This window comes from Poeciliopsis prolifica, unplaced genomic scaffold (genome assembly GCF_027474105.1).
Source record: "Poeciliopsis prolifica strain line A6 unplaced genomic scaffold, Auburn_PproV2 SCAFFOLD029, whole genome shotgun sequence".
Lineage (NCBI taxonomy): Eukaryota > Metazoa > Chordata > Actinopteri > Cyprinodontiformes > Poeciliidae > Poeciliopsis > Poeciliopsis prolifica.
Window position 1 is genome coordinate 4,227,680 of NW_026562404.1, and position 22,596 is coordinate 4,250,275.

The 22,596-nt window shown below is 40.0% G+C and overlaps 2 protein-coding genes across 4 annotated transcripts; both read left to right on the top strand.

Annotated features, from left to right (window-relative positions):
- The first annotated feature begins 3,306 nt into the window (after window positions 1-3,306).
- On the top strand, window positions 3,307-9,991 carry troap (trophinin associated protein). 3 transcript variants are annotated; one of them, XM_055049338.1, is made up of 14 exons: window positions 3,307-3,419; window positions 3,870-3,935; window positions 4,806-5,037; window positions 5,123-5,558; window positions 5,812-5,933; window positions 6,077-6,128; window positions 7,132-7,262; window positions 7,405-7,459; window positions 7,551-7,633; window positions 7,717-7,788; window positions 8,401-8,508; window positions 8,591-8,879; window positions 8,985-9,181; window positions 9,768-9,991. In XM_055049338.1, the coding sequence occupies exons 1-14, from the start codon at window positions 3,322-3,324 to the stop codon at window positions 9,801-9,803; spliced, it is 1,977 nt and encodes a 658-aa protein (XP_054905313.1). In that variant the 5' UTR covers window positions 3,307-3,321; the 3' UTR covers window positions 9,804-9,991. The 3 variants fall into 3 exon arrangements, with proteins under 3 accessions (XP_054905313.1, XP_054905314.1, XP_054905315.1); XM_055049339.1 differs by having other exon boundaries at window positions 7,554-7,633; XM_055049340.1 differs by having other exon boundaries at window positions 3,330-3,419; window positions 3,832-3,935.
- Window positions 9,992-11,222: 1,231 nt separating this feature from the next.
- pfkma (phosphofructokinase, muscle a) lies at window positions 11,223-22,386 on the top strand. Its single transcript, XM_055049673.1, has 23 exons — window positions 11,223-11,309; window positions 13,508-13,620; window positions 14,500-14,573; window positions 14,665-14,742; window positions 15,935-16,124; window positions 16,237-16,402; window positions 16,729-16,773; window positions 17,123-17,231; window positions 17,471-17,566; window positions 17,661-17,753; window positions 17,830-17,955; window positions 18,058-18,122; window positions 18,281-18,344; window positions 18,447-18,593; window positions 19,812-19,882; window positions 19,968-20,055; window positions 20,172-20,324; window positions 20,408-20,572; window positions 20,711-20,772; window positions 20,988-21,099; window positions 21,182-21,281; window positions 21,916-22,021; window positions 22,117-22,386. The coding sequence occupies exons 2-23, from the start codon at window positions 13,530-13,532 to the stop codon at window positions 22,256-22,258; spliced, it is 2,343 nt and encodes a 780-aa protein (XP_054905648.1). The 5' UTR covers window positions 11,223-11,309; window positions 13,508-13,529; the 3' UTR covers window positions 22,259-22,386.
- The last annotated feature ends 210 nt before the right edge of the window (window positions 22,387-22,596 follow it).

Here is a 22,596-nt window from a genome sequence, read left to right on the forward strand (position 1 = left end):
TCTGATTAAGACACTTATAATCAATACATGGTCTGAGAGAGCCGTCTTTCTTAGACACAAAAAAAAATCCCGCCCCCAGCGGAGACGTGGAGGGGCGAATAATGCCTGCAGCGCGGGACTCGTTAATATATTTTAGCATGCTCTCCCTCTCTGGCTTAGAAATGTTATAAAGTCGACTGGAGGGCAACGGAGCACCGGGAAGGAGATCAATAGCACAGTCATAGGGGCGGTGGGGGGGAAGTGACAGTGCTTTATTTTTCTGAAAAACCATTTTCAAATCATGATATTCAGGGGGAATCTTGGACAGGTCCAGAATGTCCTCCTCATCCTCCCGGGTGATGTCCAATTGTGGAGTCGTCTGGGCGGCCTGTAGACAGGTTGAGTGGCAGGTTCTGCTCCATGATTCCACTCTCCCCTCATTCCAATTAAGGTGAGGATTGTGCTGTCTCAGCCAAGGGAAACCCAGCACCAGAGGGGTCTGCGGAGAGGGAAACATAGAAGATCAAAATCTCACGATGATTTCCTGAAACCAGAAGTTCAATGGGTTTAGTCTGTTGTGAAATGACGGGCAAGACTCCTCCATCCAGGGCGGAAACTTGGACCGGAACGGGGAGAGAAATTGTAGGAATATTTAGTTTCTTTACCAAATTTTCATCGATCAGGTTCTGCTCACATCCAGAATCAATTAGAGCCGATACGTTAACTGACCTTTGGTTGATGAAAAGGGATGCAGAAAGAGAAAGTCGGGAGATCAAACTGGAACAGCCACCCACCAGGACTCCCGTTATCACTGGTGGGCTCCGCCTTTTAACCGAGCCGGGCATACGGCGACGAAGTGGCCAGTAAGACCGCAATAGAAGCAGGCACGAGCTTCTAGTCGTCGTTGTCGTTCTGGGGGAAATTCTGGTGCGGCCGATCTGCATGGGCTCCTCGGAACAAGGCGTGTTCGGGATGGTTTCCATAGCAACCTCTGGTGCGAGTTTGTCTGAAAAAGGCACAGGTTTAAATGCTCTCTTCTCTCGGGACCTTCCTCTAAGTCTATTATCGACCTTAATAGCCAAAGCTATCAGGTTCTCCAAACTGGCTGGTTCATCCCTGCATGCCAGTTCATCTTTGAGAGTCTCATTGAGAGCCTGCATGAAAGCCCCTTTGAGAGCTTCGTCATTCCAACCAGACGTGGCTGCTAGAGTGCGAAAATCAATGGCAAATTCAGCTACAGAACGGGACCCTGCTTCAGGTTCCAAAGCTGATGCGAGATTTCTGAACTGGACTCTGCATAACCAAAAGTTTGCTTTAGCTCGTTCAAGAAGGTAGCAAAAGGTGTTTGTGAAAGAATGAGAGGCTAAATTTAGCTTCTGCCCATCTCAGGGCTCTTCCCTTCAAAAGTCCGATCATGTAAGCTATCTTGGCGGGGTCATCCGGAAATGAGCCTGGAGCTCTGCAAAATACAATAGAACACTGCAGAATGAATCCTCCACACTTTCCAATCTCTCCCGAATAATGTTCTGGTGTCGGGGGTGAAATCTCACGAGCTCGGAGCGACCCACCTGAAGCCGCTACCGCTATCTGCTCCACCCCGGAGGAAGGACTGGGGCCGCTGCTCCGGCTGTAATTTGAGGCTGAGGGTTTTGCTCCAGCCTGTGTGATAGTTCCGAGACTGTGGTTCTCAACTGATCCATCAGCTGGCCCTGGAAACTCTGCTGGTCTAATAAAGTGCGAAGCATAGCGTCATGGCGGGCTAGGAGTTCTGCTGAACTTAAACCGGGTCTTGTGTGAGAACCTGCTGGGTCAACATGGCTCGATGGTTCTGTCATGCTGGATTTGAGTTTCTTTACCCACATGCAGGTTTAGACATCAGACCGGAAGGTTTTTGGTTCAAAGATTTATTTACAGTTATTATAGAATATGTTGAGCCTAAGTTGTCCTCTGGTTTCGGGAGCGGCTGGGCGGCTCAGGTACTGCTTAGAGAGGGGAGAGGTTAGTAGGAGCGGGAGTGAGAGGATCTTGACAGGGAAGTGGAGGGAAGGGCTTACAGATCATCTGATGGAGGATTGCCGAGGAGGAGGTAGGATCCGTTGGTGCAAAGGCTCCGAGAAGGTTGCGGGCTCAGGCGGCAGACGAGAGCGTTTAGTCCGGAGGGCGATCGGTGTCAGTGTTCGGGTGGGCGTGGTTACTTAGCTGGATCCAGGCAGAGCATCCAAAATCTGAGAAAAAACAATAAAGATTAACTTAGTCCTTAGACAACGTGAGGCTTGGCAAACCTTGGGATTGACTCTGACCAACAAGTGGGACCATCGAGCGATGAATGGCTGCTCCACCGCTTCTTAAGAATCCTGCAGCCGATTTCAGAAATCCGCTTCAGGTGCGTCAGCCTGCCGGAACGCTCCCACGAAGATTGTCTATTCGGAGGAGCACTCACACCAACTTGAATCCTAACAAGAACGTGCTGTATGTCATGAGATTATACGTTTCAGATTTGATTTATGTCATTATTTTCTGTTTCGTCGATTGTAAGCTGTTTCAGCAAGCTTTCCCTGCATTCTTCTTCATTCACTTTCCCATTAGCCCTGTCAGGTAAAACAGAGGGGAAAAAAGTATCCCGCAGCATGATGCTGCCACCACTATGTGTGTGTTTTTTTTTTTTTGATTTTCTGACTTTGTATTTGTTTTCCTTTCAGTGTTTTTTCTTTTCTTTTTCATGTTTAAAATTTACAATTATTCTTCTATATAATTGTCATCCAATTGCCTCTGGGTAGAAATATCTAAATGTCATATGATCTAAAGTTGTCTGCTGGATGCAGTGATGAAAACTCTTAATTTCAAAGCCTACATTGTTTTGCTGTTGTTTAACAAACAGGTAACCTTATATCAGCAAGAATTGGCTTCTTTAAAATAATAAGGAATAATAGATCTATCTATCTATCTATCTATCTATCTATCTATCTATCTATCTATCTATCTATCTATCTATCTATCTATCTATCTATCTATCTATCTATCTATCTATCTATCTATCTATCTATCTATCTATCTATCTATCTATCTATCTATCTATCTATCTATCTATCTATCTATCTATCTATCTATCTATCTATCTATCTATCTATCTATCTATCTATCTATCTATCTATCTGAGATGGGTCTCGCGGCAAATAAACTAGTCACGTGGTAAAACAACCTTATCGCCGTTACCATGGAGTTGTTTATGAAGACCCGATGCTTATTGGTTGCCCTTTGTTCGGTTGCAAGTCCCTCACAGCCATTGGTCAATTTGGGATCGGCTTTTAACCAATGACGAAGCGCGCTTTTTGAAAACTGTTTATGGTCCAGGAAGTTGACAGGCCTTTTTCACAGCCAGAAAGAACGGAACGAAGGAGCTTTGTAACAGCACGAAACGTCTTAAACCAAACTAAATTGGAGTAAGGAATAAGCTGTCTTTGAAAGAGTTTTATTTCATTTTTCGAACGCCTCAGAAAGGACCATATGCCTTTTAGATGTATCTGAAAGCAGCAGCAGCAGCTAGCTGTGTAGCGTGCTCTTTAAACGTAGCTTTCTGTTTGGGTCAAAGCTAACCTCTTTGTTTGCTAATATTTTAGTTGGCTCTTCTCAACACTCATTTCTTGTGTTTTCGCTTTAATGTTCGCCCTGTCGGCTATATTTGTTTATCTTTGAAAAAACATTATAAGTATATCAATATTAGCAGTTTCCATGTATTTCTTTATTTTGTCCTTGTTGGTTATCGTTGACAGTTTTGGACTCCCTGTCTTTAAAGGCGTGTTCGGTTATTTGTGCTTTACTGCTCAAATGTTTTAATCTGTTTCCCTTTTTTAGTCGCTCAGATCTTGAGATTGTCTTTTTACCCCGATCAGCATCATGAGTTCTTCTCCAGTCCTTCGCCAACAAAGTCAGAAACAGATCCGCAGTGATTTCCGAAGGTAAGATATATAAAGGGCCGCTCATTCACTATTTCCCTCCTAACATTTTGTATGGGACTTATCCAAAACACGTTTTCTTGTCATGCATAGGACTATGCATTTCAAAGGTGATGGATATGCAGCAGAAAGTTGGCGATATTCTGCAAATTTTCACTTTGGTTGAGGGTTACTAGAAGTCTTTTTTCAAAGTTGTTATGAAACATAATCAGATTAAAATGCTTGCTATTATATATGTTGAATACTTTTTAAAAAATCCTTGTCTAGTTGTAGTTTTTCACTAGAATACTCAACAGTAGCAGACAGACTAGAAATTAATAATGCACTGCAAGGGTATACATATTTCAACCTTTTCATGGAATTATGTTGCATTTCAACCAGCTTCAATGTATTTTACAGCAATTTTATGCAATAGGCCATCATAAAGTAATTTGCAGCTGGGAATGTTAAGGTTGAATCCATGTTTTTTGTTTTACAATAAAAATATGAAAAGTGTAGCTTTCAATACTATTCATATCACTCTAGCCTGATACCCTTAAATAAAATCCATTGCAATTAATTGCCTTCAGAATTGACTGAACCAGCAAAATGAGTCTTGTCCCCTCTAATCCAATATGATATGAATGTATCCGTTCTGTTAAGGTCTTAGAGTAGGAATCTCAAACACCAATCTTTGAAAGCGAGACTCTTTCCACTTTTAGATGTGCCTTGCTCTTTCACACCTAAATCAGATGGCAAGGCTGCTTTCTTGGCATGCAATCAAACTATACAGATGTCTGCTACTCTGTTAATATTTATTTACACTATGTGTGTTGAAGCAGAGATGCAATTTTGTAAGCGCAACATTTTAGTTCCAACTATTTTCCCACACAGAATGAAGAGTGAACACAACATTCAGCAGCCGGAGCCAAAGCTTTCCGAAGTAATGTCTTTGCTTCACCTTTCAAAGAAAGGTGTTGAAAACAAAGATCCTGGAGAAGCTGGTCAAAAGCCTTCTTTGCAGCCAGGTGGGAGCCGGCTCCCCGTGCTTGCAAAGTCCCTAAAACTCCAGGCCCCCGCTGTATTCAAGGAATCCCACAGCAAGTGGGAAGAGAAGCCGTTAGCTGTAAGTTTCTCAATTCAACACGATTTCATTCTTGTCATGATTATTGTTTTAATTTTGTGGGGGCGGGGGAGGGTTTGTCTTGCAGGGTAAAACAAAGAAGAAGGCATGCACTCGGCCTGTACCGTTTAACTTCTCGCAGCGGAGAACCACAAGAAGAGGAACTGAGAACTCTGAATCTTTAACGGCCCCTCAAACAAGGACTCAGGGGAATGGGCCTGAACACAGTTCATTCAAAACTCCTAGTAATCATCAAGATTTGGTTAAAAATTCAGGGAAGTCCCTTGGAAAGATGGTAGTAAATGCAACTCACATTTCAAGGCAACCCAGTCTAAAATTAAAGACTTTAGCCCATTTGAAAAATTCTACATCCACATCTGGTAAGATGGCGAATCAAAATGTAGGTATTACGTCATACCAAGCTCATCTTCATCCAGAGGTCGCCTTGGACGTGCCAAAGACTTCAGCTGCTCATCAGACTGTGTCACTGACCACACAGGCCAGTTGTTCAAATCCTTTAAAAGGTGATTGTTTCCTTCACTATGCATTTTCATGTAAATTTTCATTTAAAAGTGCTACATTTAATTTGATGTATTACACAACTTACTATTGTTTTGTAGATGAGTGAATTCACTGTTTTCAATTTCTTTAGATCACCACTGTCAATAAGAAAACAGTCTTCTAGATCTATGACAGGCTTTTTATGCTCTAGAAGACGTTTTCTTATTTGTTTCTTATACTTTGTCAGCTGTGCAAAATTATTGCTCTTTATTTCAGAAAAAAGTGAGAACTGCCAACCAGACCACGCGGTTTTGCTGAATCTCCTTCGGAACGGGGGCGTAGGCCATTCTAGTCAACCAGTTGTTACTCCTAAACACTCAACACAATACAACTACCTAGTGAGTTGGCTTGTATCTCAGAAATGTATTATTGCTTTTTCTACATCTTTGATCTTAGTCCTGCATATTGCCATCTGAATTTTTGTGGTTGGTGTTCAGAAATTTGAAATAGTGCGCATTTTTATGATTCTTCTTGTTTGCAGCCTCAGCGAGTGTCTGTTAAGAAGACTCAACAAAAAGAGGGAGCATTCGCAGGTCAGAACTGAAGAAACAATGAAGCAACATAGAAACAGTGTTTTTTTTTTTAATGATTTAAGTTCTGGGGTCTCTTTTTCTTCATTTTGCATGGAAACTAGTTTGAATTGCACTGATATTGAATCCTCATGGCATCTGATCAGTGCCACTAAACAGACCAGATGTTTTCGATAGTCGGATATTTGGTGGTTTAGAGTTTATAAAGAAAGATCTTAGTCAGTTGGATTACAATTTAAAAGTTATTTTGGTTATTCAACTCAAAAACTGAAACTGGTGCTCTGTGAATTCTTCAGGCAAAATGTGAGATATTGGGTCTGTATTTTGCTGATTTTGATGGTTGGGTCATATACCTGACGTAATAAAAACATATTCAGTTTGTCAGATATTTAGAACAAGATATAAGGTTGATGAAATATTTATCACTCTAATGTAATGCCATGGCCTACAGATTGAAGGGGAAGACGTGCTTAAAGTAATTGACACCTGCCCACTCTGCCAGAAATATCAATACTTGGTTTCAATCAGCAGATGCAGTGCACACTGTTGATTTTGTTGCTGTTTAGCAGGAGATGAGGATTGCTGCAGAAATATTTAAGTAAACGAGTACTAAATATTAAATTGGAAAAGAAAAATTAAAGCAAGTAATTAAAATGAATGCAATACATAAACTGTATGATGCCATTTTTAAAACCAAAAGCTAAAGATCGTAATGGCTTCTAGCTGAAAAGCAACTGTAAAATACTTCCAAGTAACTCTGAACATCGTAGACTAATATTTAAAACAAAACTCAACCCTAAAAAGAGTGCTTAAAGCTATTTGCGTTTGTCGCCAGCGCTCAGTGATTCGTCACAGATCTCTAGTCTTAGTTTAACATTAGAAGAAAAAGGATACAGTCTTTAAATTCTTGGGTTTTATACATTTTGTTTGGATCTGGGTCAGCGGTCTTCAAATCCTTTCCTCCCGGGTCAGTGATCTGCAGTTGGCATTTCTTTTCGTTTCTCAGGACCGGTGAGGTCAGTGGCGTTCTCGCCCGACGCCGCTGCTCTGCGGAGCATCCTTCAGAACGAGGGCGTGAAGGACGCCATGTCCAGAAATTCAGTGTGTCCACCTGGCAGAGGCACTTCAATCTACACTGTATGAACACAATAAACTTCATATCATCACTGCTCATTCTCATTCCTGTTGTAATTTAACTCCAGGTTCTTTGATTTCTTTTGATCATTTGCCTTATTTAATTCTTTTAAAAAAAAAAAAGTTTCTTTGTTCTCATTTTTAGGCTCAACGAGTGCCTGTTAAGAAAAGTTGTCCAGATTCAACCAGTTGTACTAATGGTAAGATGCAGCATTGTTATGTTAATGCTCCCTTACTATCGGTTTTGTCCTGTTCAGCCTGACGTGGCTGAGTTTTCTTCTTTCTCCTCAGTAGCGGCATTCAAAGAGACTGCCAAGACAAAGTGGACTCCACAGAGAGTCCGCAGCACCAAATATCAGCCCATGTCTGCCATGGTCTGTACGCACATTGCTCGCAGTGTCGGTCTGGTTGTATTTCAGGAAGCTTCGCCTCACCGTGCTGATGCTTCTGTTTTCAGAAATGGTATCCGTCTTTATGCAGCACCGTTGGACACGCAAGCTGCAAAAGGATCGTTCATCCATGTCAGAAGGTAAAACGGTGAAATTAATCCTACAGATGAAGTTCCTACAGCATTCAGGTTGAGCATAGGTTGACATAATTGATTTTAGATGAATGGTCTCATAAAAGTTTGGAGCGGTTGGATTCTTTATCAGTACAATTAAAAAATAAAAGCGATTTCTGATATTGGTTGTCAAACTAAAGCGACTGCATAAATCTAGAAATATTTTGTCATAACTTGACATTTTGAAAACTACAAATAATTACAGATTTCATAAAAAATTTAACTGGGAGATAAAATGAGTTTATTGATTACCCAGATTTCCTTTTTTGAAGAATTTATTTTTGAAAAAAGTTAGATTTTTTTTTGTTTTTGTTTTTTTTGTTTTAATAATTACTCCTTGAATTTTCATAGTTCAGAGGTCCGGACGTCTTAAGTGTTTTATAGCTGTTTATTTGAACACTGAATTGAAGGGATGATTAAAATAAAATCCAGTTTTTTAAATAAAAAAAAAAGTTACCCAAATTTTTTTTTCCAAATTAGCAACTATTTTCAAGCCATGTTGCTCAGCACTAATGAAAATAAGCACACAGTACTCATACTATGTACTCATACTAAGTTCATCTGACTGTTTGTTGGCAGGAAGTTGTCCAGAAGTTATTTGACGATCCAGAAGATGACCAGATCACAACTGGGACAGACATCAAGCCCTCAGCAAAATCAGAGCAGATCTCAGTTCCATCTTCCTCTGTATGACATTTATTTCACATTCAAAGCCGATATTCTGCGCATTTAAACAAAGGTTTAACTCTTTTTGTTTTCGCTTCTTCAGAATGAACCCCCCAGAGAGCAGAAGGCAGAGACAGGGAGGCGTAACGGTGACGACGACGACGAAGAGGATGTGGAAAGGACGAAGACTTTCCTCTACGCTCCGCCGAGAGAGTCTGTCATTTTTTTCTCGACTGGTAAAAAGTTGATCAGAGCCCCGCGGTTTGAGAACCAGGAAGCGTCGGCCCAGCAGGATCAAGTTTTATCAGAACAGAAGAAGTTCACATCTGCACAGAGCGACGTGTCAGAGCCGACACACCCGAGCAACTCTGTCGTGCAGCGACTGCGCAGTGGTACCACTGACCCTTCATTCATTTCATAATCACTCATAATGCCTACTGTTGAGAGTTTAATATATTTTTCTCTTTTTTTTTTTTTTTTTTTTTACCGTCTGATAGATTTTGTCACTCAGAAGCCTTGCTATCTGAATCCTGCAGTGGCCATGTTGCGAAAGCGTTATCCTCCTCTGGAGGAGTTGCGAATGGACGAGGAGGTCGCGACCTACACCTCGGTGTCTGTCTCAGGTGCTTCTGAGTTTGTCCATCCTCGCTGCGGGAACCCGTTGGCCTCCGTTTTGCACTTTGAGGAGTCAATGGTGAGCATATGACTGAAAGGATGACTGTTTAAACTGTGTTTACTACCACTTTTGGTGGTAAAGTAGTAAAATCTCCTGAGATTGAGGTAAGAAAAAATAAATCCTTTTTTTAGCATCTTTCTAAAAAATGCTAATTGCTTTGCAGATTCAAAGCAATTGAATCTGCTTTTCCAAAAACTCAAGCAGGAGTTTATTTGTCCTGAAACACACACACACACACACACACACACACACACACACACACACACACACACACACACATTCACCAACCATTTTAGGCTCAATGGAAAATTGTGATGCCTTTTTTAATAATATGTACTTCATAGCTTTCAAGTCATTCAGCAGCTTTTTTTTTTCACTGCCACATTTTACATCTGTATGATCGGTGTTGTTGTATATCATTCAGTATACACATAGCTGATAAATTTCTTATCTTTCCTGCTGAATTTTAAGCTAAATGTAAGATTTATCTAGCATTTGCATTTTTTTATTATTTCCAGAAATGCATACCTAATAAATGTTTGTATTCTGTGCCGGCAGACATGCAAATATTAAATATCGGCATGTTTTCTTTTTGTTTTTACAGACATTTGTCCCGATTGACTCGCAGCATGAGGGATGACCTGGATTCTGACAACAATGTGAAAATTTAGCAACACTCTCTGCAACTATTTGGTTTGTGGACGATTTTATTGGTGTTATTAAAGCTAATAAAAATTTGTTCTGGCATTTTTTGGTGACCTTTACTACTAATGAATTGTTAAATATATGTATGAACTTTATATTAAAATAGATTTGTTACATTTGGAACATGTATTTGTTGTAATTTCCATCCCTTTGTTGATTTGCTCACCTGGATTCAACTGATGGTTAAAAATATCATTTACATGGGAGAAAACACTGATTTGTCCTCCTTTCTTTTCATAACTAAAACCATAAAAGTAAGAGAGTTAGACATTCACTCTCATGTAGTGAATTTCTCTTTCTGCCCTTATGAAGTTTGATGATTACATGATAGGGCATATTGCCCACAGATTGTCAATAGATCTCAATTCCATCACGTTACATACAGCGTCATGTGACAACATACCATGCAGATCGGATGAGAGCTGCTGCAAAACCGAAAGAACCGAATCCTGATGGACAGACATTCAGTTAGAAACCAAACATCCTTGATATGTTTGCAAACTCAAATGATTAATTTAATTATTTATGTGAATTTGAATATTTTATCTGACATGTTTTAGAAGTTTCAGACTGAGCTGATATCTGCTTTTTCTTTCCAAACTAAAAATAAGGGTTTTGCTTGTAAAGAGTTCAAAAAAAAAATACTCTGAATTTGCTGGTGTTAGCCTAAAAGTCTTCATAAACTACGGAACATGTCCAGAGAATAAAATATTTATTTCTCAATGTCTTATTGGAACACTTTTTTAATGCTTGTATTTATTTTACTTTTGAACCATTTTTAGAGCTTCAATTTATTTTATATAACGACAAACGTGGTCTGAAGCCGTTCTGCAAAACAAAGGTCCAGTTACACAGAATCCATTTTTATCCATGTCCGGTTTGTCTTCGTATCCAGTCATCGATGCTGCAATAATCCCTCATTCTGATCAAGCATATGGCGACAGTGGAGAGGCACCATTCCCTTTGAATTGAAACTGGACTCAGTGGGAGGAGACATCTGGTTGTTCAGAGCGGTGGTGCTGAAGTCCTCAAGAGCTACCGTCCTGCAACTTTTAGATGCATTCCTCCTGGATCAAATGAATCGCTTATCATGCTTACCTGGCATAAAATACTGCTATTGACAATCATTTGAAATGATTGCTTTTAAATCCATTAAACCGTGAAGTTACAGTCAATTCTAAAAGATGAACAAAAGCTTATTTGTTTATTTAGACAGGAAGAAAAGTGAAGGCAGTTGTCCACGGAAGACCACGTGGGAAATACCTTCATTTGTTTGTTTTTTTTACACGTCAGAAATCCGCTTTGAGACCTCGATTAAATACACAAACGGCTTGCCATACAAAGGCCGTGAAGGTAATGACGTAGCTCAACAGCTGGCACGCTAATTTCCGGCGGTTAAATCCAAGGAGGCCCGAAAGAAGTAAAGCTAAGAAAATCGCAAGTAAGTGAAAAAAAAAAGATGCGACTGTCAGGAAAGGTTGGGTCAGACGTTAGAAGAAATTTAACATTTTGAATTAGTTTTTTTGTCTTTTTTCCTTTACTTTTTTTTAGAGGGGTTAAAAAAATTAAAAGGATAAACGTCTTTAACGTTTGAAACCGACAAAAAAAAAAAAACTGACAAAAACAAAATTAACTGTTCTTTAATTTTTGTCAAGCCACTTACATTTATCACTGGAATATTTATGCAGGGGGAAGAAAGGTGTTTGACTCCACTGGGTCGTGACTGCTTCTCTCTGTTTTGGTTTCTTTTCCTTTTCTTTTCTTTTTTTGTTTGGCAGTTTGTGAGATGTGTAAACATAAAAGTTAGGATGAAGGCTTCCAACACTGCCTTCATCCTAACTTGTATGCTGGTCTGACGTCCTGGTAATCAATCAAACTCACTTTAGGTGTTCATCAATTATTGGGCATTTCATTGTTATTAGTTTTTCTTTTTCATGTAAATCTTGTCTAATCCATACAATCTATATATTAAGGCCTCCGCCTCTGGTGGTATTACATAGGGCACAAAAGAGTTATTTTGGGGACTTTTGTAGTTTGTGGTGTTTTTATTCTTGTCTGTTGTAATTTTACTCCATCACAACATCAGCGTGCCCCATTGAAACCCAAGATGACTGCTTTGAATCAGTTTTACCTGCTGGCACGTTTCAGATTCTGGTTAAGTCGGTGGCTACTCTTGCACAAAAAATATTTTTAACTATTGCCACAAGATAGCATAAGCATGTCCAGTAATAATCTTTGAAAACCTATTTTCAACTAGTGAATATATATATATATCATGTTTTCATTAACTCTTCATTTAAAGAATAGATATTGGCCAGTTGACTTTTCAGCCCCTGCTGCCAAAAAGTGATATTGATCTAGATGAGCATGGTGAAGAACAAAGAAATATTGGGTCATGCTCAACATTGTCATACTATTCCACAGTGTTGCAATTCATAACAGCATCCAGTACTGATATTGGGTGATCGCTTATAGTCACATTAATATAAAAACCATGTAGTCTGGTTAATGTGTTTTATTAAGATTTTTTTAGAGCCCCAGCAATGTCTCTTGTAGAACTCTGGACATCAGCATCATTCCAGTCAATGACCAGGGTTTTGTACAAGAGGAGCCATCTTGCAATCCAGTCGCTGATTGGCTGAGTGTGACTCTATTGTCAAGTGCAGGAGTGGTCTGCATGACTAGAAAAGCACTGTATAAATTCAATCCAACAATCACTGTTGTTGTCACCCCTTTCTTCCTGTTTGGCAATCCACAGCAGTGTCAAGGGAGTAAACTCACACATACCGTGTTGAACACTTTGCAGCTCTTCTCCAGAGAGGCTCATCAGGGCTGACCTCCCCTCCATCCAGGAGTTCTGGGGTCAGAAACGGGGCAAGCTCGCATCTTTGCAGAACTCGCACATTCTGGAAATAAACTGCTAAATTTTTACCTTGAAGTCAGGGCAACTGACTGTTATGTGAAAAAAACACCAGAAATGTATCCATGCAGGCATATGGATACATTTCTTAATTTAAATCTCCTTTTTTTTTTTTTTGAGAGCAAAGTGAAACCAAAGTCAAATTTTTTTGTTTGTGTGAACAAACCTGGCTCATAAAGCTGATTCTGATTCAAATATGCTGGAAGCTAAAATATGTCAAGCCAGTCATCTGCCTTTATGTTGACCAGTACCAGCTGATCCAAGGAATTATTGAACCTTTTCTGATGCCATCAACTTAAATACCCAGCAAACAGAATCGGTCGTTTTTCCTTTAGTGTGTGTTTTATGAGATCCTGCAATAATAATTCACATTACTCATCTTTGTTTTTCCATTGATGAGGGAGAAAAACAAAATCAATGTCTGAATGGTATCTTCAATTTCTTTAGACTGGTGTGTTAATGGAAAATACCTCATGACGAAGTGCATTATTGCACTGTGATTTATGTCTCTCTGTGTGTAGCTGCCCTCTGTGGTCCTGCTTATATTTAGTTTGGCTGTATGAGTGAGTAAGTGGTGAAGGTCTCAGAGGGAGGGGCAAGAATAGAACTGGTATTCTATAAAGCCTGAGCCGTCTCTCGTGATTCCCCTGAGAAGCAGAGAGTTTAAGAAGAACTATTCAGGTTTTTTCTTTTTCTCATCCTGTCACCCCTTCTCCTAGTACAGCCATCTTCCTGTAAAACATGTCCATGGACCTTCATACCGCCATGGATCCAACAACGATGGGCGTTGGACGGTCCATAGCTGTGCTGACGTCAGGAGGAGATGCTCAAGGTGAGCAGCAAAATTCTTATGATTTTATTTTCACCTTTGCAATGACCTATAAAACACAAAATTAGTACAGAGTAACTCAAACAGCATATTCCTTCATATTGTGTGTGAGAGGAAATCTGAAATGAAGTTTCTTGTTTTGGGAAGCAAATTATTAGAGCTGGGAATCTTAAGATACTGTTGTGCAATTTGTAACACATGACTGATTTATATGGACATCTAGCTGCAAAATTTGCTTGAAAACATGAATTTTGATAAACTGTGACATCACTCCATCCTAATTGTTGAAGGTGTCATTTTCATAGATTATTCTATCCTGACGTTTTAAATTGAAATCGTAAAATGAGGTGCTGCATTAACTTGCATTTAATTTGGATTATTTTCCTTCCACATCTGCCTAAAACTCACTCAACTGCCTGATGCTTTGTTGTCCTCGTATTCCTCACCACCCATCAGTCTTTTTTGTGTTGATTCGCCTGCTTTGGCCCAAATCAGTTTCCTTAGTTTTCACTCCTTTGGGGCTAATTTTAGTGACGTTGACCTTTTTCTGGTATGGAGAAAAGAAACGCCCACTGATCCTTCAGCTGCTGTCTGCTGAAACAAGAGCCGCCACATGCCGCATTGCTTGTCACAACACAAACTCTCACAGTGGCCTTTAGCGCCACGACATCCAAGGGACGGAAGCCGCACATGACTTGGAGTCCCCTGAACCCTGCTCCTGTTCTTTGATCTGAGGCTATTTTTGTCTCTTGCGGTGCTAAGATGAAGGTTAACTCACATAAAGGTCAAGGTCAGGCTGAGATTTCGTATTGTTTAGCTTGAGGGAGAATCAGTGTTGTGAATTAAACAAGCATCACAGATGAAACTGTTTGTGGCTCTCAGGTATGAACGCTGCGGTGAGAGCCACAGTCAGAGTGGGTCTCTACACCGGAGCCAAAGTCTTCTTTGTTCATGAGGTATGCACTTTCTGGTTATCATGTGTCAAACAAACACTGAGGTGTGTGTTTTCTATATTAAAAAAAAAATAACAGTTTAAGTGGGATGCAGGGTTACCAAGGCCTGGTGGATGGAGGGGATCATATTCGGCCAGCAACATGGGAGAGCGTGTCCATGATGCTTCAGCTGGTGAGTGACACGCAGCAACCCCACTTTATGCAAAGTCACCCAGGTTGATGTTTGCATAGTCTGTCAAAAAGAGCTGAAGATGTATTTCCTTAAAGGGCCAGCATACATTAATGAGCACACAGATTGATGTGTGGTCTGAAAAACTCTGGACTTTCATTTAAGCTCAATATAATTTTATTTCTAATAAGCGCTTAGCATTGGAACTGGAAGAAAATTTAAATATCAAAAATAAATGTACAAAACAATTCAATCAATAAATAAAATAGATACTAAAGTCTCTGCAAACAAAATTGCCCGTTTAAAAAGAAGCTAACGTGAGACGGGCTTATCCAATTCATTTGTCTGTCCATCCAAATTCACTGTTTTTAGTGGTCGTAAAAGTCACGCTATGGATCAAAATTGCATTTTACATTGCAGTTTGTGGAGAATCAGTAATGACCAGTACATTCTGACCCAGGTTAATCCCAGTTATTGTCTGTTGTTGGCAAACACTCCACTTCTGTGTTACATTAACAAGCTAAGTGAACAAACAACACACTACCTATCACCAATCCCTTTACTCTTCCTGCACAGTTGAAAAAAAAAAACATTAATATTTGGTAATAATGAGGATTTGTTTTTTCTGTGTGTTTATTTTAGGTGTCTGTGTTCAGTTCACTCTCAGTGCCTGCTGTCTACCCCTTGATTGATCCCATCTGTGTCTTAATTATTCACCACATCCTGGGTTCACTGTGCTTCACAAAAACCATTTGTAAAGCATGGTGGTGGTAGAGTGATGATATGGGTTGGTTGTACAGTCTTAGGACCTAAGAAATTTCTCTCTATATCAAACCTTTCCAAGAAATAGAGAGCCTCTCTAGTATCTTAATTTATGGTTCTAAAAGGGTTATGTAGCTGGACACTGACTGCAGAACAGGAGGAGGTTCGCAACCGAGTACCTGAAAAAAGCTCAGTTGTCTGACATGACCTTTTAGCTGCTCCAGCTGAGAGGCTTTTGAACTTGATACTCAGTTTCGGTGCATCTGTGAAGGCCTGATGATAGTTAGCTGTTGGATGGATGTGACAAGTCACCTTCAAGCTTAAATCGTCATTGGTCCACAGACCACGTGACATCACTAGCTATGGATTTAGGCCTTTTCCATTGCAAATGTCAATGTGAAAGTTACAATGAAGCAGGTTCTCTCTGTGTCAGGGTGGCACCGTCATCGGCAGCGCCCGCTGCAAAGACTTCAGAACCGTAGAGGGCCGTATGAAGGCGGCCTGTAACCTGGTGAAGCTCGGGATCACCAACCTGTGTGTGATTGGGGGAGATGGCAGTCTGAGTGGAGCCAACGAGTTCAGGACAGAGTGGGGCGACCTGTTGGCTGGCCTGCTCAAAGATGGTAAATAAATAAATAAATAAGCTATAACTGGTAAGATCTGATAGGATCCATGATATCTAGACAGGCATATTTGGACAGCAGACATTAAGATCAGCGTTTTTCTTTTCTTAAGGGAAGATTACACAGGAGGAAGCCAAGAAGTCGTCCCATTTGAACATTGTCGGCATGGTTGGCTCCATCGACAACGACTTCTGCGGCACTGACATGACCATTGGCACTGACTCGGCCCTCCATCGCATCGTCGAGGTGGTGGACGCCATCACTACCACTGCGCAGAGGTCAGACAGGATTGTGCAACTTCTCTTTTTTAAGAAGCGAGAACCAGAAAATGAAATGTACACCTCTCAGGAAATACAATTTACAAAGCAATATTGCCTTTTAGATCTCAAGTGAGAGAAAAATAGAAGTGGCTGAACAAATTTTAATGAAAGATGTATTTTATATATATATAATACAAATTTAAACAGTTAACGGTGCTGTTTTTTTTTTAAAGTATTTTAGAAGTTTCTCCTGTTTTGATTTTTTTTTTCACCACATCAAAATGTTTCAGGTCATTAAAATAAATGATAAAAAATATTATACAATATTTTGTCTTTATTTGCAGCCACCAGAGGACATTTATTCTTGAAGTGATGGGCAGACACTGCGGGTCAGTTTCTCATACTTCAATTCCACATTTATGTGCTCCTAGAACCTAAATGGTAGTACTTTGAATTCAAGTACTTCAATCATCTTATATACTATATTTTGGAATTTCTAGAAACTAAAGTAATGGTTTAATTCCAATTATTAAACTATTACTTTAGTTTTAGAAATAACTGATGAAGCCATCAGTTACTAGAGGTTTCTTTTCTATCACCACACCACACTCCTCTTGTCATTCAAAACTGCAGTAATATTGTCTAAAGCGTATTTATTGTTTTGATGCTTCCTTGTTTGTTTTATGTGCAATGGAGACCACTGCTCTGATTGTTGCTTTGGTTGGTGCGTGGCTGCAGATATCTGGCCCTCGTGTCGGCTCTGTCCTGTGGAGCCGACTGGGTTTTCATTCCAGAGATGCCACCGGATGACGGCTGGGAGAACCACTTGTGCAGGAGGCTGGCAGACGTAAGTTTCTTTATTTGCTATTGATGTCATAAAGTGCCATGCAACAATATTCACACCCCTGGAAACTGTTCTACATTTCATCCTGCTGCAACTACCAACTTCACTGTGATATGATAGACAAACACAAGGTACTAACTATATAATTGGAAAGTGGAAGAAAAATAAGAAAAGTAAATGTGAAGAAAAGTACTTTTTTTCATAATGTGCAGGTGTCTTGTTAATTATTTTATATCATTTAGCAAAGATCTCGGGGTTCTCGTCTGAATGTGATCATTGTGGCCGAGGGAGCGATCTCCAGAGACGGCAAAGCGATCACATCAGACCAGATCAAAAAGGTGAAGCTCCTCTCTCCTCTACTCTGACTGTGTGACGTTACTCTGACTGCGTCTGACACAATGTTGAAAAAGTTGCACATTCATCCGTCTCCAGTTGGTGACTGAAAGGCTGGGCTTTGACACCCGCACCACCATCCTCGGACACGTCCAGAGAGGGGGAACGCCGTCTGCTTTCGACAGAGTCCTGGTGGCTGTCTCGGATATCAGCAGGTTTACCCGTTCTCACACAAACGTGCTCATGTGAATGTTTGTGCGTCACTCAGGCCAGCAGGATGGGTGTGGAGGCGGTGATGGCGCTGCTGGAGGCCAAGCCGGACACTCCTGCCTGTGTGGTCAGTCTGTCTGGGAACCAGGCAGTCAGATTGCCCCTCATGGAGTGTGTCCAAGTGGCACGTATCAGTATTTCTATCTACAGCTCCTGCTGATTATTCACTAGCATTACAAAGAGGTATTTCTTCAGCTTTCCCGTGAACATGTTCTTTGTCTTCCAGACCAAAGATGTGACTGCTGCCATGGCTGCGGGCCGATTTGAAGACGCTATCAAGCTCAGGGGAAAGCATGTCATTTAATGTTAATAGAATTGTGCATGAAATAGAAAAAAATACATAGAAATGGAGCATTTTTTTTCAGCTTCATAATAAGTTGTTCAGATGTTCTCACGTCCAATCAGTAAAAAAAAATATATATACAGAAATGAACCTTTTCCATTTGCAGGAGCTTTGAAAATAACTGGAACACGTACAAGCTGCTGGCGCACATAAATCCTCCAGATGTGAAGGTGAGCCTCCTTTTTACTTAATTTCGTACTAGACTCCAAATGCTACTTTTTGATTAGTACAATGTTTATGACCAACACTTGGGCTCGTTTTCTTCTTGGCAGAGCAACATCAACGTGGCCATTTTGAACGTCGGAGCTCCCTGCGCCGGGATGAACGCTGCGGTCCGAGCAGCGGTGAGGATGGGCATCATCCAGGGCCACTCCATGTTTGTTGTCCATGAAGGTTTTGATGGTCTGGTTCAAGGAAAGGTACCTGTTTATTGTTAATATCTGTGCTTTAGACATTTATAAAAAATAAATAAAGGAAAGGAAAAAAATCCATCAAATTGGTTTATGAAGCACTTTTTATACAGTGAAGGGTAACACAAGGAGCTTTAGTGAGCTTAAAACAGGACAGACTTTAAATCAATGGAATCATAAAAATAGGAAATAATTAAAGCAAGTAAACAGACACACAAAACCAAAAATACTGATTTTACAAGTAAGATGATTAGGAATTAAAAGAGAAATAACCGATCAGTTATAAATGATAAAGAATTGGAGAAATGCAAGCATCTAGAATGCTAAGGAAACAATCAAATTATTTACAATTGAACCCAAAATTATTCATATGCCTGACTGATTTAGGTTTAAAAAATGTTTTTCATTTTACACACATTTCTTCTGACTGGAAATAATATTAATACCTTTGGGGCAGCCCAGCCAGAATCTTGATGTGTATTTAATAAAACTCTGTGGATGAAGTTAAGGGTGATGGCAAGAAAGCCTTTCAACCGTAAGGACTTGGAAACATGCAAAAAATTCATCCTCCTTTTAGCTTTACTATCATTTGAGACGTGCCAATTTCATTTCCTATTTCTCTGTCAGAAATATTAATAATCTTAGGCTTAGCTATATCACAGCTTTCTGCGAATATTAATGCAAGTAGACATAAAATGTCCATTCATCTATAATCTTATACCCACTTATGCATGCAGGGTCGTGAGGGTCATGGGATTTTCAGCGGTCCTTGGGCGAGAAGCAGAGAGGTTGTCTACCTGTTGCAAGGCGACACAGACTCGCAGTTTAGATTAGTCAATTAATGCTCATCTGTTTCATTTGTTTTGACATCTTCTAAAGTGATGAAAATCATTTCTAACACCTGGTTAGTCGCAAAACATTCGTCTAGAGCGTAAAAGGCATAGATTTGACCTTGGAAATACAGATATTTAAAGACAAAGTAACAGTGGCCATGTTGTAGACGTAACCAAATTTATAACTTACAGTGACTAGAAATACTGCATTTATGCTTCACTCTTCTTAGGACAGAGATCCATAGTTGCATTTATAATGCAGTTTTCTTAATTTTGATATGTCCTTTAATGTCTCTTTCTGTAAGCATTTTGGCGGTTAAATATTGTTTTATATTTTATGTGATGCTCCTTTGGTAATTAGTGTTTAAACAATGGTCATATTGTCTGACTGCAGATTGAACCCATACACTGGAATTCAGTGTCCGGCTGGACTGGAAAAGGAGGCTCCATATTGGGCACCAAGAGGTGAAAGAGTGTTACTGTAATGATGCTGTGAAATTTTATATAAGCATTTATTTATACAGATAAATATGTGTATATTTCCCTGAAGAACTCTGCCAGGAAAGTTTTTGGAGAACATCAGCTTGAACATTGCCAAATTCAGCATCCATGCTTTGGTTATTATTGGTGGATTTGAGGTACGTCAAAGGCTTTGTAGATGTTATTTTATCTGTGTCTGTATATTTTTCACAAGCAATAAAGCAATAAATTGACACTTTTACCCAAATAGTAAAAAGATCTTTCTCTGCTGCAGGCCTATGTTGGCGCTCAGGAGCTGCTTCAGGCCAGAGAACAATACGAAGAGCTGTGCATACCCTTTGTGGTGATCCCCGCCACCGTCTCCAACAACGTCCCAGGCTCCGACTTCAGCATCGGCGCGGACACTGCCCTGAACACCATCACCTCCGTCAGTAGTGAAGCGACAAAAATAATTACATATTTGAGAACAAACGAATAGCTTGAAACATTCCTGGTTTGCTTTCCATGCAGACCTGCGACAGAATCAAGCAGTCTGCTGCTGGAACGAAGCGCCGCGTCTTCATTGTCGAGACCATGGGTGGATACTGTGGGTACCTGGCCACCATGGCAGGCCTGGCTGCTGGGGCTGACGCCGCCTACATATTTGAGGAAAAATTCAGCATTAAGGACCTGACAGTGAGTTTAAATCCATAAAGAAACATGCTTGCAGCATAAAATTGTATATCAGCTCATGCACATTGATTTATTTTTCAACAATATAATTAGACTGAGGGAACATGTTTTAATCCTCTGATGTTTAAAATTGTACTACAGGCAAATGTAGTGCATCTTGTGGAGAAAATGAAGACGACTGTGAAGAGAGGTTTGATTCTCAGGTATGTTGTTTCAGCTGCAGGACAGAAGAGAGTTAAGTGACAAAAACTTGTCCAAAACGAGAATTCAGGAGCACTTTTTAGATTACTTGTCACTGAATTTCTAAAATTATTGCCAAAGCCTTCCCTCCACATATTAATCTAAATGTCCTTTCTTCTCCATTTGTTGAGTCCTGAGTTGTGTTTCCTTCAAATGTCTGCTTTTTCTCTCCCACCAGGAATGAAAACTGCAATGCTAACTATACCACAGACTTCCTCTACAACCTCTACTCTGAAGAAGGCAAAGGAATCTTTGACTGCCGTATGAATGTTCTCGGACACATGCAGCAGGTCAGATGAAAATCAAAATGCAGTCAAAACATTTTCTTCTCTTTTAAGTTACTAAATGTCAATTGTCCTCTTCCAACTGCAGGGTGGCACTCCGACACCCTTTGACAGAAACTTTGGAACAAAGATGGGAGCCAAATCTATTCTCTGGCTGACTGAGAAGCTCAAGGAGTGCTACAGGGAAGGTACCTAAAACTACACAGTGTTCCAAATTGTTATGCAAGTGATATTTTTTCAGATTTTCTTAAATGGTCAATGCAAATGGTGGTCAGTATAATTTTCAAGTCATGAACTATTACAGTACAAATCAAATTTTAAATTAAATCAATATAAATCAAAGTTCCCCATGAGAACAGTATTTTTTTTCCAAAAATAAAAAACTCAAAATGCACTGTTCCAAATTATTATGCACAGCAGATTTTCTAAACATTTTATGGATTATAAAGAACTGTTAATGGTCATTCTTTGAATGCGCAGCATCAAGTGGTCACATGTAGTAAAATCAAAAGCTATTAAAATCAAAAACATCTTAACAGACTGAATTACATGTTAACAGCTCTCTCCCCATGATTTCGGTCCAAAAAATGACTCCACCACCTCCTTGCTGCCATGTTGGGACGTGGTGACCATCCATCTCATGGGATGTTATTGCTTCCTGGAAAACTTTAAAGATCAGAATAAATAGAAATAAACACTTGGAATGAATTACTCTTACTGTAGTGAGACTATCAAATATTTTTTGATAATATTCTAATTTATTTAGGTACACGTGAAGGAGTTTGGTGATGGATTCACCGTTTGACTTTGTGGGCTCTTTAGGTCATATCTTTGCCAACACACCAAACTCTGCCTGCGTCCTGGGAATGAGGAAGAGAGGACTCACCTTCCAGCCTATTGCTGATCTGAAAGATGACACAGACTTTGAGTATGCCACGCAGCTGATAACTAAACAGACGCACTCTACTGAGCAGAGCATCAGCCAGAATAGTGACCGATCCCTCTCCTCTCGCTTCACTGCAGGCATCGGATCCCGAAGACACAGTGGTGGCTGAAAATCAGGCCCATCATGAAGATCCTGGCCAAGTATGACATCAAGCTGGACACGTCTGAGCACGTCAACATGGAGCATGTCCTCGATAAGAGGGGAAGCAACTGGTGGTAGAAGCAGTCTGTTTGCTTTGAAGCCGATTATTGATTTGGGGTATTTTCCCCAGTTCAGTTAGGTGTTTTCAGATTTCAAGTCCAACCTTTGTGTTTTGTGTCTTAATAAAAGAGCTGCTGACTTTAAAATGTGAATATGTTTTTTAATTAAATTCTGTGCTTCACACTGGTTTACCACTAATATGATGTTTAAAGTGACCAAATGAGTGGATATGTCTGTATTTGCCATTAGCCCCCTAATACTTGTAGATGTTAACCTCAGTAGTCACAGTTTAAATTTAGTAAAGAACAAAACATGCTACGTCACAGTCGAGGTTGAAGCATTTTACTGAACTATGA

Excerpts from the sequence above, each read along its gene's own strand:
- troap (XM_055049338.1), top strand. The coding sequence starts at position 3,322 with ATGGTCCAGGAAGTTGACAGGCCTTTTTCACAGCCAGAAAGAACGGAA. Across the intron at positions 5,038-5,122 it reads GGGAAGAGAAGCCGTTAGCT|GGTAAAACAAAGAAGAAGGC; the intron begins GTAAGTTTCTCA and ends TTTGTCTTGCAG. Across the intron at positions 5,934-6,076 it reads CAACACAATACAACTACCTA|CCTCAGCGAGTGTCTGTTAA; the intron begins GTGAGTTGGCTT and ends TCTTGTTTGCAG.
- pfkma (XM_055049673.1), top strand. The coding sequence starts at position 13,530 with ATGTCCATGGACCTTCATACCGCCATGGATCCAACAACGATGGGCGTT. Across the intron at positions 17,567-17,660 it reads CATCAGACCAGATCAAAAAG|TTGGTGACTGAAAGGCTGGG; the intron begins GTGAAGCTCCTC and ends ATCCGTCTCCAG. Across the intron at positions 21,100-21,181 it reads TTCTCGGACACATGCAGCAG|GGTGGCACTCCGACACCCTT; the intron begins GTCAGATGAAAA and ends TTCCAACTGCAG.